The following is a 14,989-nucleotide window of genomic DNA, read 5'->3' on the forward strand; positions in this document are numbered from 1 at the left end:
GACAAAGCTCTTATTTTTTTCTATAAAGAACATTCAATATCTTTGTCTTCTCTCCATAAATGCCTTCTATTTATTTTAAATGTAAATAAACTGAAAGCGAAATTTTGCTTTCATGAAAATGAGACTTGAATTGCCGGTTCAGTTTTGTGATCTGTGTTTCATGCTTCAATGCACGCCAAAGTAGACTTGTATGATACAGATTCTAAGACCCGATCTTTCCACGAATTGCAATTAATCCAATCCAATCTCATTATAGAAAGCCTGCAGCACTCGCCTTTTTTGTGGAAAATGTTTTAAGTGTTTTCTAAATGTAAACAATCAGCCATGGTAATTGTTGATTTGATAAGTCAGTACTCCCGTCTTCCTCTTTGTTCATAAAGGGAAGGTACATACCCCCTCTTTGGTAAAGAATCATGAATTAATTTCCATATTTGAGACTGATTGCATCATGTGCAACTGTTTAAAGACCAGTACTAGAATCCATAATTTGTTTTCTATATCCAATACAATAATAACCATACAAAAATAAAGGTTAATATTTCTTTTAAAGTTTTATTATTTGAAACAAACTTCTGAGGCATCCTCTGACGAATTTGCTTGGTTTATTGAAACTATTCAAAGCAAGAACGAAAGTTGATTTAGTTTTAAGAACCTAAATTAATAAAAAAAAAAATCAACACTGTTTAACATGATATTACGTGTAGACACATAGACCATGATTTGGGAACTGTATTCATAAAATATGCATACACTACATACATGTACAAATATCTTTTTTAGCCTGATTTTTTCACATGAGAAGCTTAGCTCAAAGGGCACTCCTTTGTCATGGACTTTTTTACTATAATACAATGTCAGAATAAAATCAACTCCCCAAATTCAAAATATCTTAAAATCACAGAGATACATGTATTATTGTCCACAAACCTGTACCAGATGCACTACAAAAATTGGATTTATCAGTCAATGATTTGTGATTTATTTTATGAATTCAAAGTTTATATCGATTTGGATTATGATAATAAACATCCTTTGTTGAAGCACCAGAGAATGGACAAGAACAGGTAACTAGTCATTGGTAAAATCATGCATTAATTACGAACAGTTTTATGAATCACTGCCCTAGTTTGCAAGAATGTCTGGTTTCCATATCGTACCCCATAAAATCGTTGATTACCATCACAGGTTTGTTGTATACTGTGTAAACGCATCATGAACCAATCAAATAATTCCCCAAAATAAAAACATAAAAATACTGTGTTTAGCAGTACATTACAAACTCTTTGCTATGATTAACAGTTGTACCCAAAAGTTTGTTGACCCAGCCACAAAATGTACTCCTTCATGCCGAGTGTTGAATGTAGACAGCAACACTACAATGTGGTTGGGATTCACCAAGGAGATATCTCCTTGGGTTCACTTAATTTTGAGCACCACTATGTATCTGCCAACCTTTGGACTTTGTGAAACTCTACCCGCACCTCACCACCTCAGATAATTTTTATTCATAGAGTTGCTCACAATTTTTGTCATTACTTGGTAAAGAAAAAAAAGAGAGCAAATATTCAAAGCACTAGTTCATACCAATCCTCTAATTTACCACCTCAGCCAGAAAATGTGTTTCTTACCAAACTGGTATACATCTGTTATCTAACCAGATTATTGAAGTCATTGATAATCACTAACTAGTCAAATAAATTGCATCCATCTTTATTCTCTCTATCCCATCCATTTTTAGTTGTCTGTTGGATATTCCTAACTGGACTCCTTGATCATTTTCTTAAATAGACAAAGATCATTCACCAGAATCTCGTCTCAATGAATGACATCCGTCTATACAGTAATTAGCACTCTTCTAGGAGACTAGTCAATGCCCATCAAAGGACCAAATCCAGGTCACAGACTGGTACAAACTTGCCAAAAGTCGAGGCATAGGTCTCTTCATTATATGTTGTATAAACTCCTGTCATAAGGCAGTTATGAGTTACCAAAAGAATAGGTCTCAGTCTATATCATTTTTCGTCCTCTCATCCTTAAAGATTTCTGCTTTGAATCTTGCAATGATGACCTCCTCTGGTTCAGTCTCGTTTCGTCTGATAGCAGGGGCCACTGATTGGAATTTCACCTTGAATTCTTCTACCTGGAAGTGAAATAAAAATATGAAATTCAACAATAAAAGATAAATGAAGTTCACAACAAGACAGGATTTAAACGAACAGTCTTATTTAAAGGAGAGAGTCAGAACCACAATACCCTGACGTAGGGAAACAATGGCATGTTCAATTATTTTTGTTCCTGGCTTCAGATCACAATCAATCAATGTAAGCAGTTGATTTATCTGGAATTTATACTGAAATTTGATTAGGAAACACAGGATATTAGCAAAGAAAGTAGAGAAAATGACAGAAGAGCAGTAAATGAAAGAAAGACAAGTGGGAGGGGAAAGACAGATTATGGGGTGCATTTTACTTGAAGGATCAAAGATGTACATAATGAATATTATTATTAATGTGACAGTAATATAACAAAAATAAAAGAGAAAGAAATTATAGAAAAGGGTATTAATTCAAGAGAAAAGGGAGAAAGGAGGAAGAAAGAGAGAAAGATAAAGAAGGAAACCAAGAATTTAAACAAGTCCTTTTTTTCAAGAAAGGGAGGGGAAAAATGTGAAAAAAAAAATAAGCAGCAATGTTTTTGTTGAACACTTACATTTTTAACTCCCAAGGCTTTGCAAACCAAGAAGGTAAGAGACCCAACCCCAACGATGGCCCAGAGGGTTCCCCACCGTAGGGCTCTCATCCCTAATGCTGCCCCACTCTCATGGAGCTCAACAGATGGATCAGGTATCAGTCCCTATTCAAAAACAATGATGAGACATTAAAGGTCAAGTCCACCTCAGAAAAATGTTGATTTGAATCAATAGAGAAAAATCAGACAAGCACAATGCTGAAAATTTCATCAAAATCAGATGTAATTAGATTAGAAATTATGACATTTCAAAGTTTCGCTTGTTTTTAACAAGATAGTTATATGAACAAGCCAGTTACATCCAAATGAGAGAGTCAATGTCACTCACTCACTATTCTTTTGTTTTTTATTGTTTGAATTATACAATATTTAAATTTTTACGAATTTGACGATTAGGACCTCCTTGCCTGAAGCACAAAATGTTGAAATAATGGAATTCCACGTATTCAGGGAGGAATGAAACTTCATTTCACATGACAATGACAAGAAAATAAAAATATTTCATAAAAGAAATAGTGAATGATGTCATCATTTCCTAATTTGCATACCGACCAAGATGTGCATATAACTGTTTTGTGAAATGAAGCGAAACTTTAAAATGCCATAACTTTCTTATTTTACATCCGAATTTGATGAAATTTTCACTGTTATGCTTGTTGGATTTTTCTCCTTTTATTAAGATCAACTTTTTGGTGGGGTGGGCTCGTCCTGTTATAATTAGACCTGTAGCCAGATGATGTCACTGGTCAGTCTATAGCAAGGAAGAAATAACACAGGGGCTTGGGGCCATTCTGCCCCTAAAAGATCCCTAGGGGGCCGTTCCATAAAGCTGTTTGTAAGTTAGGAATGACTTTAAGATCTACTAGTGATTTTTCTTGTGGTATTAAAATATTCCCCATTAAATGTTCATCGGTGATTATTCAGCGTGTCAGAAAGGCTCACCAGTCATTCTTATAGTTGCTCTTAACTTACAAACAGCTTTATGAAAACACCCCCTGGAAATTTAAAAAAAGAGCCCCGGAAAATCCCTGTTCACTGCAAGGTCAAAAGGGTTTATTTTCAATTCGTCTAATGCCAATTCATCCAATTGTCAACTCGTCTACCATCATTTGGTCTACCATTAGTTCATCTACTCACCGCATGGTCAAATTTAGTCTAATGCCATCCCGTTTAATAACCAGTTGGTCTAATAGCCAATTAGTCCATATACCATTTGGTAAAACTTTGCAAAATAATAAAAGAAACAATAATAATTGATGATGATGATGATAATAATAAAAATAACAATAATAATATTAAACAATTAACACAAAATTCATCAAAAACAATAAAAGAAACTTAACTTGAAGTCCAATCAGAAGAGCCCATTTTGGACTAACATTTTCATTTATTTGTTCAGATTATATACACAAAACTTCCTCCAATTACATAGATCTAGATTCACAGACTATTCTTAGGATTACCTTGGAAAATGATCCAGGATGTCTTCTCTTGGCCTTGGCTAAAGTCATTCCAAACCCGGCAAATATAGCCATTCCACTGACTCCAGCCAGGAAACCAATTTCTGGGAAGATAAGACAAGAGGTTTTGAATATGAAGTTACATGTCAGAATCTGATGTTGCCAATCAAAACTCTTTCTTGGAAATGATGTAAGATGTCAATGGGCTGTATGCCAGTAGCATCATTAAGCCAAGAGAGGAATGTCAAGTGCTGGTGTCCTCATGCTCTCTTACTTTCTATAGCACCAGTAAGGGCCACTGTCTCTAAGCGTTCTTACAAAGAATGTGGCCCAAAAAACGTATCTGTCAATTTTTGGGCCAGCACCTCTAACATAAAGGTTAAGTCTATTATATCATCATGGTCTCTGCCAAAATAATTGGGCCTACTAAAAAAAAAATAGATTCAGAATGCTGACCGTCGACTGTTGACTTGTCTCTAGTCATGCTACTTTTAGTAAACACAAGTCTTCATAAAATTATATTAAACAATAACATTAGATTTTAATATATCTTAAATGTTTGACCTAACTTTATCCACTGCAGTGGATCACCCACTCCACAGCCACGATGCAACGGGAGCTAGCTGGAGTGGGGAAAATAAGTAATTTTGGTCACAAAAATGATATTTAATGATTGTTTAAAAGTGTTTTCACAATACAGCATTGGCATACCATAGTCCTACCTGTAGATTCTCCACAGGCAGGATGGTAGCAGTGAACAAGTGGGTGAGTGAAGCCAACGGAGTTCAGCTGAACAACCAACATAACACTACAGAGACCGTAACCCAGGGAACTCCCGCCCGCGTAGCAGACGGGAGCCCAGGAGCTTACTGTGTAATTGACCATACTCGCGGGACAAGGGTAGATTATGGTAAAAATATCTAGCAAGATAAATTATGAAAACAGAAATTATGCACTTACCACGATTATATGGATGATGGTCTAACGAGTGGCAGTTTTTCTGACATCTGGGCACAGACTGAAACCTCAAAAAACGAAAAGTTCTCTCCTTCTACCCCCGTCTCGATTGGCCATTTTTGTTATGAATTGTAACAAAATGGCCGATCGAAATGGGGGTAGAAGGAGAGAACTTTTCGTTTTCTGAGGTTCCAGTCTGTGCCCAGATGTCAGGAAAACTGCCACTCATTAGACCTTCATCCATATATTATAATCGTGGTAAGTGCATAATTCCTGTTTTCATAATTTATCTTGCTAGATATTTTGACCATAATCTACCCTTGTCCCTTGAGTATGGGTAAATACACGGTGAGCTCCTGGGCGCCGGCCCGCTATGCGGGCCAGCGCTCCCTGGGTTACAGAGACCGAAGCTCTTGGTCTAGTCTAGATCTAGTTGTCCCTCTCTGCTCTGTCCTCTGACTCCCTGATCTTGGCAAATGAAATAGGGCTTCATGAAACTTTTAAGTGAAACGGTTAGCGCCTTAGCGGACAAGTATAGTAGCTCACTATCTCCAATTTAGTCAAGAAGTTAGACTTATGAGTGACGCGGTGTTGATAAACGGTTCCCTTGATAAACAGGCCCCTTACCCTGTCTTAGGGCCTACAGAAAATTCAAGCTGTGGGACTGAGACAGAGTAAATTCAAATTTCTAGTTAATGAACAAAGTAGTAGGACCTAGTAAGAAAAACTACGAACGAATTATATTTCTTAATGAATAAACAACTCACTTTGAATTTTTGTGTTTTTTGATTGATCAGACTGGCAATTCGTGTCCATTTTGAGGGACATACTGTTAGGTGATTCATTCGATGATTCCATGGGAGCGGCCATCTTGATTCTGGTCAATCAAATTTCTTTTAATTTTGCAAAGAAAAGAGACAAGCTCATATTGAATAAATTATTTAAAAATATTTTTTTCAATATGAAATATATTATAATTTGCTTTAATGATAAAATCATTAATTTCAAATATTGTTTATTAAGGATAATTTTTTTCGAAATCTTATTTGCAAAACCGGCCATAACCCTTTGATGACTCGCGATCGGATGAGAGATCGAGAGAGAGCAAGAGAGAAGCAAAGCCAAGGGTTGAGTTCATTTTATCCTCTTAGGGTGAATTATTTTGGAAAGGTATTGTATGATAATCTACAATGTTTTTTTTAGGTTTGAAGTTTATGTTTGATTACTGTGGAGTTGTAGTATTCCGTACAAAAGCCCAACAAGAGCAAGACAAATTAATAAAAGTGTAAAACTTATGTTTGCAAACAGCTCTGTCTCCAGAAAGAATGTCCGTCACTTGTCAGGGAAACTGTTCGGGCAGTGTGTTGTCGCAACGGGACTTACCCGGCCGGCCCGTTGCACCGCGACGGTCAGGTCTCCGAGCCGTGCCTGGCCCAGTGGCAGTGAACTGCGCTGCTTTTGAGTTTTGTCTTGCTGAATTTTAATACTGAATCTGGGATGAAGTAGGGTCTAGTCTAATTTTACATTTAACTTTTAAGAAACGGCAATGTCAGTCATGATTGATCAGACAGCTGGAGCTGGCAGCCGTCTGCTTCGAGGAATTTTTTAACATTTTTTTTTTTAATTTCTCGTATTTATAATATCCATATTGCCTGGTGAGCTGAGTGGAGCCAACAAACGGAGTTTAGCGGAACAACCAACATAATAAGAGACCGAAGCTTTTGTTCTAGATTGATCAGTACTAGTCTCTCCAATATCAGTTGTTTAGTTACATCCTGATCCTTGGCCTTTATGGCCTTGTTTATGATTAAGTGGTAACTTAGAATTTCCATTCTTCAGCTTCAGGTAGAAATTTTCAGCTCACGCTTTGTTGCTCGCATTATTTGAATGTTGAAATATGTAATGTCATCATTGCTAAATGCAACTGTAAGCAGCAGTCATGACAGCTAGTGATCCATTTTTGATCAGATCAAAACAAGTAAAACAATTCTGCTCGCGCTTTGCGCTCGATGTGATTTTTTTTATACACATCTTCAGGATCACATTACATAGCCCAGAATGTTTAAAAATTAAAATACATGACAAAATAGCTTGCACTATTCAAGGCTATTGAGATTATTATATTTTCATGTTAAGAATAAAGCTCAGAAGTGACTATTAGGATGACCCCTTCAAAGAAACAAACGGAAATCAAATTCAAGCGGTTGATTGGGGAAAATGTGGCTTAAAAAGATTTCTGGTCCCCACCCCCCCCCCCCCCCCCCTATTGGCGAAGGCTGGATCTGCCCCTGCTTAATACATACATGTACAATGTAAAATAATGTTGGATTCTTCAGGTAGAAATGTCAAAATTTTCAGCTCGTGCTGCGTGCTTGCATTATTTGATTGTTGAAATATATGTCATGGCTAACTGCAAGCAGCAGTGATCCATTTTTGATCAGATCAAAGAATATATGAAAAAGTTTTGCTCGTGCTTTGCGCGCACAATATTTTCTTTTATACACATCAGGATCAAAAACATAGCCCAGAATGTTCAAAATACATGAAAAAAATAGCTTGTGCTTTGCGCTCGCACTTTTCAAATAAGGCTTGTGAGATTATTATATTTCGTATTAAGAATAAAGCTTAGAAGTGACTATTAGGACGTCCATTCAAAGAAACAAACGAAAATCAACTTTGAGCAGTCGATCAGGGAAAATGTGGCTTTAAAAGATTCCCCCCCCCCCCCCCCCCCCCCGCTGTTGGTGAAGGCTGGATCTGCCCCTGCTTAATACATGTACAATAATACATGTTGGATACCAAAAATGTCCACAATTGTACAGCTCTTCTCGTGTTAAAATCTTGCCCATTGAGGTCTTTATGAAGTTATAATGTTCATGTTGCACAAAACATTTGTATAGAGCAAGCAGGCCTGTAAATTTTCAGAGTTTTATTTTAGGGAGGGCCATTTTCCTGCAGGACACATCTAATGTATTGCACTAGTTGAACATACATGGAAAAAAAACGCACAACACATCCAATTGTTAACAGGGGCCTTTAGGCCATTTGTGAAAAGTTAAGCCCTGGGTACATGCACAGCACTTTTGAATTCCACACCAGTACAATGTTATTTCCTAGACAGTTCAAGTAGTTCGGCGAGTCTTTTTTGCAGTGTTCGAGTGTAATTCTTTATATTGTTTGTATTATCTCTAAACAGTTCTTGAGAAGGAGAGGGCTTGATGGTCTCACCAGGAACCCTGGCTGCAGCCAACACCCAGACAAGATTACTGGATGATTCCTCTCCTACCCCCACCAACCAACCCCGAGACACCGACGCTGTGGAAATAAATCTGGAATCGCGTAACAAAGTGGTGCCGAGGAGCACGGATGCGACAATGACCTCGCCCACCATGGCGACGACGAATGAGATGCGTAAGAAATGGCAGGTCTTGCCAGGAAGGAACTCATATTTTTGTGATGGTCGAATTCTCATGGCTAGGCAGAAGGGAATATTCTACCTAACTACATTTCTGATTCTTATGGTCAGCACAATGTTCTTTGCTTTTGAGTAAGTACTATTTTCATTTTGATGAAGGGTTCCTGTTATTTAGGCCTACTCAGTCAGTATATGTAACCAACAAAGGCATCATAAATGTATGTTTGTCCATCCCGACCTTCAACTTAGCATTTTACTGGGGCATTTTATGAGGTTTATTAGTCTGCAGGCATTTGGTCTATGTACTTCTCAGATAGCCTCATGTACATGTACCTATTTGGTCAACAATTTGGTCACATTGCAAAGTGGTCTACACTACCCTACATGTAGGGCTAATACCCACTTTGTGTAATTCTTATTTAGTCTTATTTCAAGTTTAAGTTCAAGTTTAATTTATTAAAAAACCAGACATACATGTATGAGTACAAATCAATGAACAGATTATACAAAAGGATCATTTGACTAAACGGATATGAACAGATAATACAAAAGGATCATTTGACTAAACGGATAGAGTTGTAGACCAATCGGCAATTAACTCTGTCCAGGAAATCTCTTTCATTATAAAAGATGATTATCAAACAAACAGTTTGAGGGATCAACTTAGAACTTTGAAATGGAATCATGTAAAGACTGGAGATAATCTGCCAAGAGGTTATTATACTGTAGGTCGAAGGTCGCAAGAAAATACATTCTGAGATATTAAGAAGGTATGTGTGATGGATCATCTTTGAACAAACTTTAATCATGTTCATAAAAATGGGGCAATAATGATATGTTCCTCAAATTTTGGGGTATTAATGAGCATGATGATGTAGGTCAAAGTTCGTCAGTGTGTGTGAATATACATGTACATATTATTATTCAAGCATGTCTCAGGTATACTTTTAGGAATGAAAGTTTTCTGATCAGATGTACAGGTGTCACTACATGTAGGTCAAAGCTCTTGGAGAGCATTGCTTGTCCCAGCTAAACTTGATCCATGAATGCATTTACATGTAGTACCAGCCTATATATAGTTTTGTGTAGTGTTTGAAGTTTTGAAGTTAAAATTCTGGCAAAGGAACAGAGCTCTACATGTGAATGGCAGAAATTCCAACTCTGAAGTTGATAGCAAGTCAGGAAAAAAATTACACAGGGGCTCAGGGTAATTTCACCCCTTAAATACATAAACTAAAGATCCCTAGAAAATTAAAAAAGAGTGCTTAAAGGTCAAGTCCATCCATGAAAAATGTTGATTTGAATAAATTATAGAAAAAAATCAAACCAGCATAACACTGAAAATTTCATCAAAATCGGATGTACATGTAAAATAAGAAAGTTATGGCAATTTCAAGTTTCGCTTATTTTGAACTCATTTATGTTTGAACTTATTATGAACTCAGTGTCATGCAAATGAGTCAGTCAATGATGTCCATCACTCACTATTTCTTTTGATTTTACTGTTTGTATTGTAATATTTTACATGTATTTTGTACAGATTTGACAATAAGGACCAAGTTGACCAAACCATAAACAATGCCAATTCCACATGTTCAGGGAGGAATTAATCATTGTTTCACATGACAATGAGGAGAAAATTAGAATATTTCATATGTTTCATATAATAAAATACAAAAGAAATAATGAGTGGATGATGTCATCAGTCTTCTAATTTTCATACTGACCAGGATGTGCATACTGTATTATAACTGTTTTGTGAAATTCAGCGAAACTTTGAAATGTCATAACTTTCTTATTTTACATCCAATTTTGATGAAATTTTCTGTTGTAACACCCAATATCCATTGGTCTATTACATGTAGGTACAAATGTTTCATCATGATTAACTACATGTATGTACCCTTGATATATTTCAGTACATGTACCATGTACAAACACATGTAGCTATCATCAGATCAGAGAAAAATATCTGAGTTTGCACATTTCATTTCAGATGCAATGGTTTTGAAAGTAATAGAATAAAAGCACACACCCTTTCCCTCATCTTCCCTAAATTTAGCAACCTAGTTTCGGTGCTCCAGTTCATAAAGATCATGTGTACTGATTATCGGCTTGATTCAGCAGACTTTACAAATCCCTTTTTACTCCTATATATCCTCCCATCTCCACTATTATAACTCAAAACCATATTATGGTATCCTGAATACTTTGTGACCCTTAAACATAAAATATGTACATAAATGTAATTTGATTTTGCTACCTCAGGGAAAAGGGTAAAGTGCTTTACTAAAAGGTTCATTCAATGCCAACATCTTTACTGTACAAGGCATTATACAAGAAGAGTTTACAGAAACATTTGCTACTGTACAGTGCATCTGTACTACTGTACTACTGTACTGCAATAAATGCACATAGATCACATCTGAGAATGGATCAAAGAATACAGTACATGTTATCAATATCATAACAAACAAACAAACAGAACGGTACATGTAGTAACCCCCACCCCCCCCCCCCATAACATGTACATGTCTACAATTGGGGTTCACATGAGATTCTTTAAACTTTTCAAATTTATGCAAGCATCCTGAAAATTCACAGAAACTTCCCATCTGTCTTTACAGAACAGTTGTCATTTAATTTCTGTTTAGCCAAGTTTCTCTCCAGAACAGTCAATAGTGAGAAGTTGTTAATCAGGCATTTCCTCTCCACTTTACCCTTCTATTTTTATTTTGGAGAATATTGCCTTGACCAGTGAAAGGATTAATATATGGAAACCTTGGATTAGTGTATTGAAGCTTAATAATTAATCCATGCATGATGTCAAAGTTTTATGGAACTAATTATGAAAAGGCAACTATATTGTAGACATTTCAAACTTCATTTTGTATATGGGGATAATGTGAGAGATGCACACATGTACATGTAATAATAATAATAATAATAATAATAGGCATTTATATAGCGCCATCTATCTAGAAATATTCTATTCCGAGGCGCACAAGAAAAGAAAGAATGAGAAAGTTTGGATGAGTGTCAAAGTGCCAATAACTAATACTGTTAGAAAAGATAAGATTTCAGTTTGGATTTAAAGGTCTCCAGTGATTGTATAATTCTTAAATTTAATGGCAAATTATTCCAGAGAGAAGGTGCTGAGGCAGAGAAAGCTCGTGCACCATGTAGACACTTGGCCTATACTTGGCTGGTTTTTGTACGACCAAGCACGTACTTGTACATTGTGCAGGCTGTGTTAATTGAAGTTCATTACTGTAAACATGTAATTATTGCCGTTATTGCATTAGAAATTAACAGGTGGTCAGCTCTGGCAAAGCATTTTAAAAAGGGGAATCCAACCCAAATAAAAAGTTGCTATTTAATAGAAGAAATAGAAAAAAAGATATTAAAGACAATAGGTGAAAGTTTGAACAATGGTGGACAAGAAAGTTATGACCTTTTTAAAACTTGTAAAAAGTGGTAATAAAACCTATGGAGACATTGAATTGGCTGCATTGCTGATGATGTCATAGTACATGTACATGTAGGCAAGGTCAAGTCTTCCATTAATAATTCTAACACTTATTATGGCTAAAATGTCTTTTTCATCAGAAGTTTCACTTCAAATACATTCTTTATTGAGGACATGAGTCCTGTTCAGATGGAAATCTATGCCTAAATTTGTAATATCCTTGTAATACAGGAAGTACATGTACAAATACAGTAGGCCTATGTATTTTTTCTTCTTTAGTTTTACATTTTTGCCCAAAACTGGACCCACCGTTTGATAATGGATGAACATTAGGCCTACAGTACATGACCTGATAAATCTCTGAGTTTGTACAAAATGTACATTGTATGTTGCAGTTTGGGAAATACTGTAATAGTAAACCTTTTCCCTGTCGTGTTATGATCTGATTTCCCAAGCTCTGCATTGCAGTACGAGTATGCATTGAAGGTTGTTTTAAAGCTAACACTAGTAACTACTCAGTTGAATAGGCATGAATACATCATAGTTATTTATAGAGCACAAAATAAAATTGAAAAAGGGTTTTTAGGGAAAACAGTGTTGTGGACTTTGTACAGTACAGTACTACGTACATGTACATGTACACTCTTTTTTTCTTATAAAAAGCAATTGATTTTTTTGTGTGCGTAAATACAGAGTATTGTATTTCTTTATTGCCTTTTTATTTTATTTTTTGTTTCATAATTTTGATATGACTATGAGAGTATGAATTGCATTTTCTGCCTTTGAATATATCATATAGTACGTAGCCTGCGCATGTTGCAGAGCTGCCAAGTACATGTAGTACAGATTTTCAGTATTAGTACTGAAAAATAAGAATACTGATGGTTTCATGCAAAATACTGATTTCTCAAGTTTCAGTTTTATGTGTTGTCCTATGGTATTTCTTTGAAAATACTGATTTCCTCGCCAAAATACTGATTTTCAGCTTTAAAAATACTGAAATGTTCTTGTTCAGGTTGGCAGCTCTGATGTTGGCCTACATGTACATGTACGTGTACATGTAAAATTTTTTCTTCTAAAGAGATCCATTCCAGAGAGCCCGATGGAATGAGTATTAGAGTAGGCCTATACATGTACATGAAATCTCTCTTTTTTTAGGTGATCTGTCAATCGACAGATCAACTATTAATTTCGTACTGTGAATCTTCTTTTTTATTTATTTCTTTATTTATTTATTATTTATTTTTATTTTCCCACCTGTTCTTGTGAGCACAAAATCTCCAAATCTACATTGTCAATAATCTTCAAAATATCATCAGATATGGGGACTTATCATGTGATGTGTATAAAGCAAGTTCAAGGTCAAAAGGTCATCATGACGTCATCTAGACGCCATTTTGTAAAATCACATTATCAATCATATCTTCATTATCAATGATCGAAAATTAACAATATTTTTAATTGTAGTTGTAGAGTCTAGAATTTCACTCGATCTACGTGTAAGATTGTGGAAGGGGGGAGGGGGATGGAATCATTTGCTATACTTGTACATCATCATGTACATGTAGATGTAGATACTGTCTTTAATACTGACCCCGACAAGGGTGTGACTATTTTGTGAAATTAAATGAAACTTAACTTCATGCATGTAATTTGTAAAATAAAAACTTTCTTTACACTTTTAAACATCAGATTCTAAAGGGGAAGTTCGTCCTAACAAAAAATTTATTGTAAAAAAAAAGTAGCAGAATAAAAAAATGAAAAAATATTTGCCAAAGGTTTCAGAAGAATCCATCAAAGAATTAAAAGTTTTTTAGAATTTTATTATTTGATTTGTAATGTCATATGCAAGCAGCATTCATATAAAATCAAAGAAATTTCATTTTCTCTGATAAAATTGATAACGGTGTTTACTGTATCTACATTGTAAGTTTGTACAATGTATATCAATAGAATAAATCATTTCACACCCGATAATGAATAGAAAAAAAATAAGTTGTCAGGAACCATTAAAAAAAATGAAATTCATCTATTTATACTGTAGCATATGGGGCTGCTGCTCGTTAATGACGTCACAAATGCAAAGGTTAAAATTCTAATCTTAATCTTTGATTGATTTTCCTCAAACCTTCACCAATATTTTTTATATATATTCTTTCTGCTATTTTTACAACAAACTTTTCTTTAAAGGGTGATTTTTCCTTTAATGAAATTTTCAATGTTTTTCTTCTTTTTTTTTTCCTTTTTTTCAAATCAACTTTTGTATCAAAGCCTGAGGGTTAAAATCCCCTTTAAAACGAGGAATGGGAATTTAGAAAGTACCGGTAAATGTACTTCAAACATTTCAATGTTCACCAGATGGACATTTTTTGATGAACACCGTGCATTAGCCTTCAATAGGGAAATTGAAAGCCATCCTTGCAAAGTGCCAGATATTATGGATGCCTGTGGGCAAACCGTGTGATCCCATTTTGCATGCACAGAAATTCTGAAATCTGAATTTAAAACCCCAAATCAATTACCATTGATTTCCCTGCCTCTTCTAGACTTGACTTTGTATTGCATTTCTCTTTATTGAATTATTCGCCCCTTTTCATTTCCCTCCATTGCAGATTTATCTTCTAGCCCCGTCCCCCTCTTTTCTTCAAACCTGGGAGGTGTGATCATAAAACTGATTTTAAAGTCATGCATGATTTGCTATGCCTGACTGGTCTCCTGTTATTGTGCTTTGATAATAATGAGATGCTCCAAATTTTCCCTGGTTTTTCAGCAAAATGGGGCTGTAGCAAATGCTGGATTTTACCCTTTTGATAACAAATTGCATCTATATGTATGATTTTTTATACTTTATATAAGAATTTGATATGGGACGTTTTGGGGAGTCAGAGTCTGAGCAGCACCCAAGAATAGCTTGCCAGTCACATAAATGTACAAACTGCT

The 14,989-nt window shown here is 35.5% G+C and overlaps 2 protein-coding genes across 4 annotated transcripts in view; one reads left to right on the forward strand and one right to left on the reverse strand.

Moving 5' to 3' along the window:
• Positions 1–699: 699 nt before the first annotated feature.
• LOC121413652 (transmembrane protein 242-like) lies at positions 700–6,053 on the reverse strand. Its single transcript, XM_041606564.1, has 4 exons — positions 5,933–6,053; positions 4,212–4,312; positions 2,710–2,853; positions 700–2,140 (listed from the first exon to the last, which is right to left on the reverse strand). Exons 1-4 carry the CDS (start codon positions 6,033–6,035, stop codon positions 2,003–2,005), a joined length of 486 nt encoding a protein of 161 aa, XP_041462498.1. The 5' UTR covers positions 6,036–6,053; the 3' UTR covers positions 700–2,002.
• A 196-nt stretch (positions 6,054–6,249) lies between these two features.
• The window catches only part of LOC121413653 (palmitoyltransferase ZDHHC18-like), a 57,488-nt gene continuing 48,748 nt past the window's right edge, over positions 6,250–14,989 (forward strand). For all 3 annotated transcript variants that reach the window (XM_041606567.1, XM_041606565.1, XM_041606566.1), the window contains exons 1-2: positions 6,250–6,335; positions 8,362–8,712. In XM_041606567.1, the coding sequence (XP_041462501.1) occupies positions 8,384–8,712 (329 nt within the window). In that variant the 5' untranslated portion in view covers positions 6,250–6,335; positions 8,362–8,383. The remainder of the gene's footprint in view (positions 6,336–8,361; positions 8,713–14,989) is intronic.

Source organism: Lytechinus variegatus, chromosome 4 (assembly GCF_018143015.1).
Source record: "Lytechinus variegatus isolate NC3 chromosome 4, Lvar_3.0, whole genome shotgun sequence".
In the NCBI taxonomy this organism is placed as follows: Eukaryota; Metazoa; Echinodermata; class Echinoidea; order Temnopleuroida; family Toxopneustidae; genus Lytechinus; species Lytechinus variegatus.

What these genes read in the sequence shown, in the direction of transcription:
- LOC121413652 (XM_041606564.1), bottom strand. Translation starts at nt 6,035, where the DNA reads ATGGCCGCTCCCATGGAATCATCGAATGAATCACCTAACAGTATGTCC. An exon ending in AAAAAACACAAAAATTCAAA is followed by an intron (nt 4,313 to 5,932) that starts GTGAGTTGTTTA and finishes TTATCTTCCCAG; the next exon opens with AAATTGGTTTCCTGGCTGGA. An exon ending in ATCCTGGATCATTTTCCAAG is followed by an intron (nt 2,854 to 4,211) that starts GTAATCCTAAGA and finishes GTTTTTGAATAG; the next exon opens with GGACTGATACCTGATCCATC.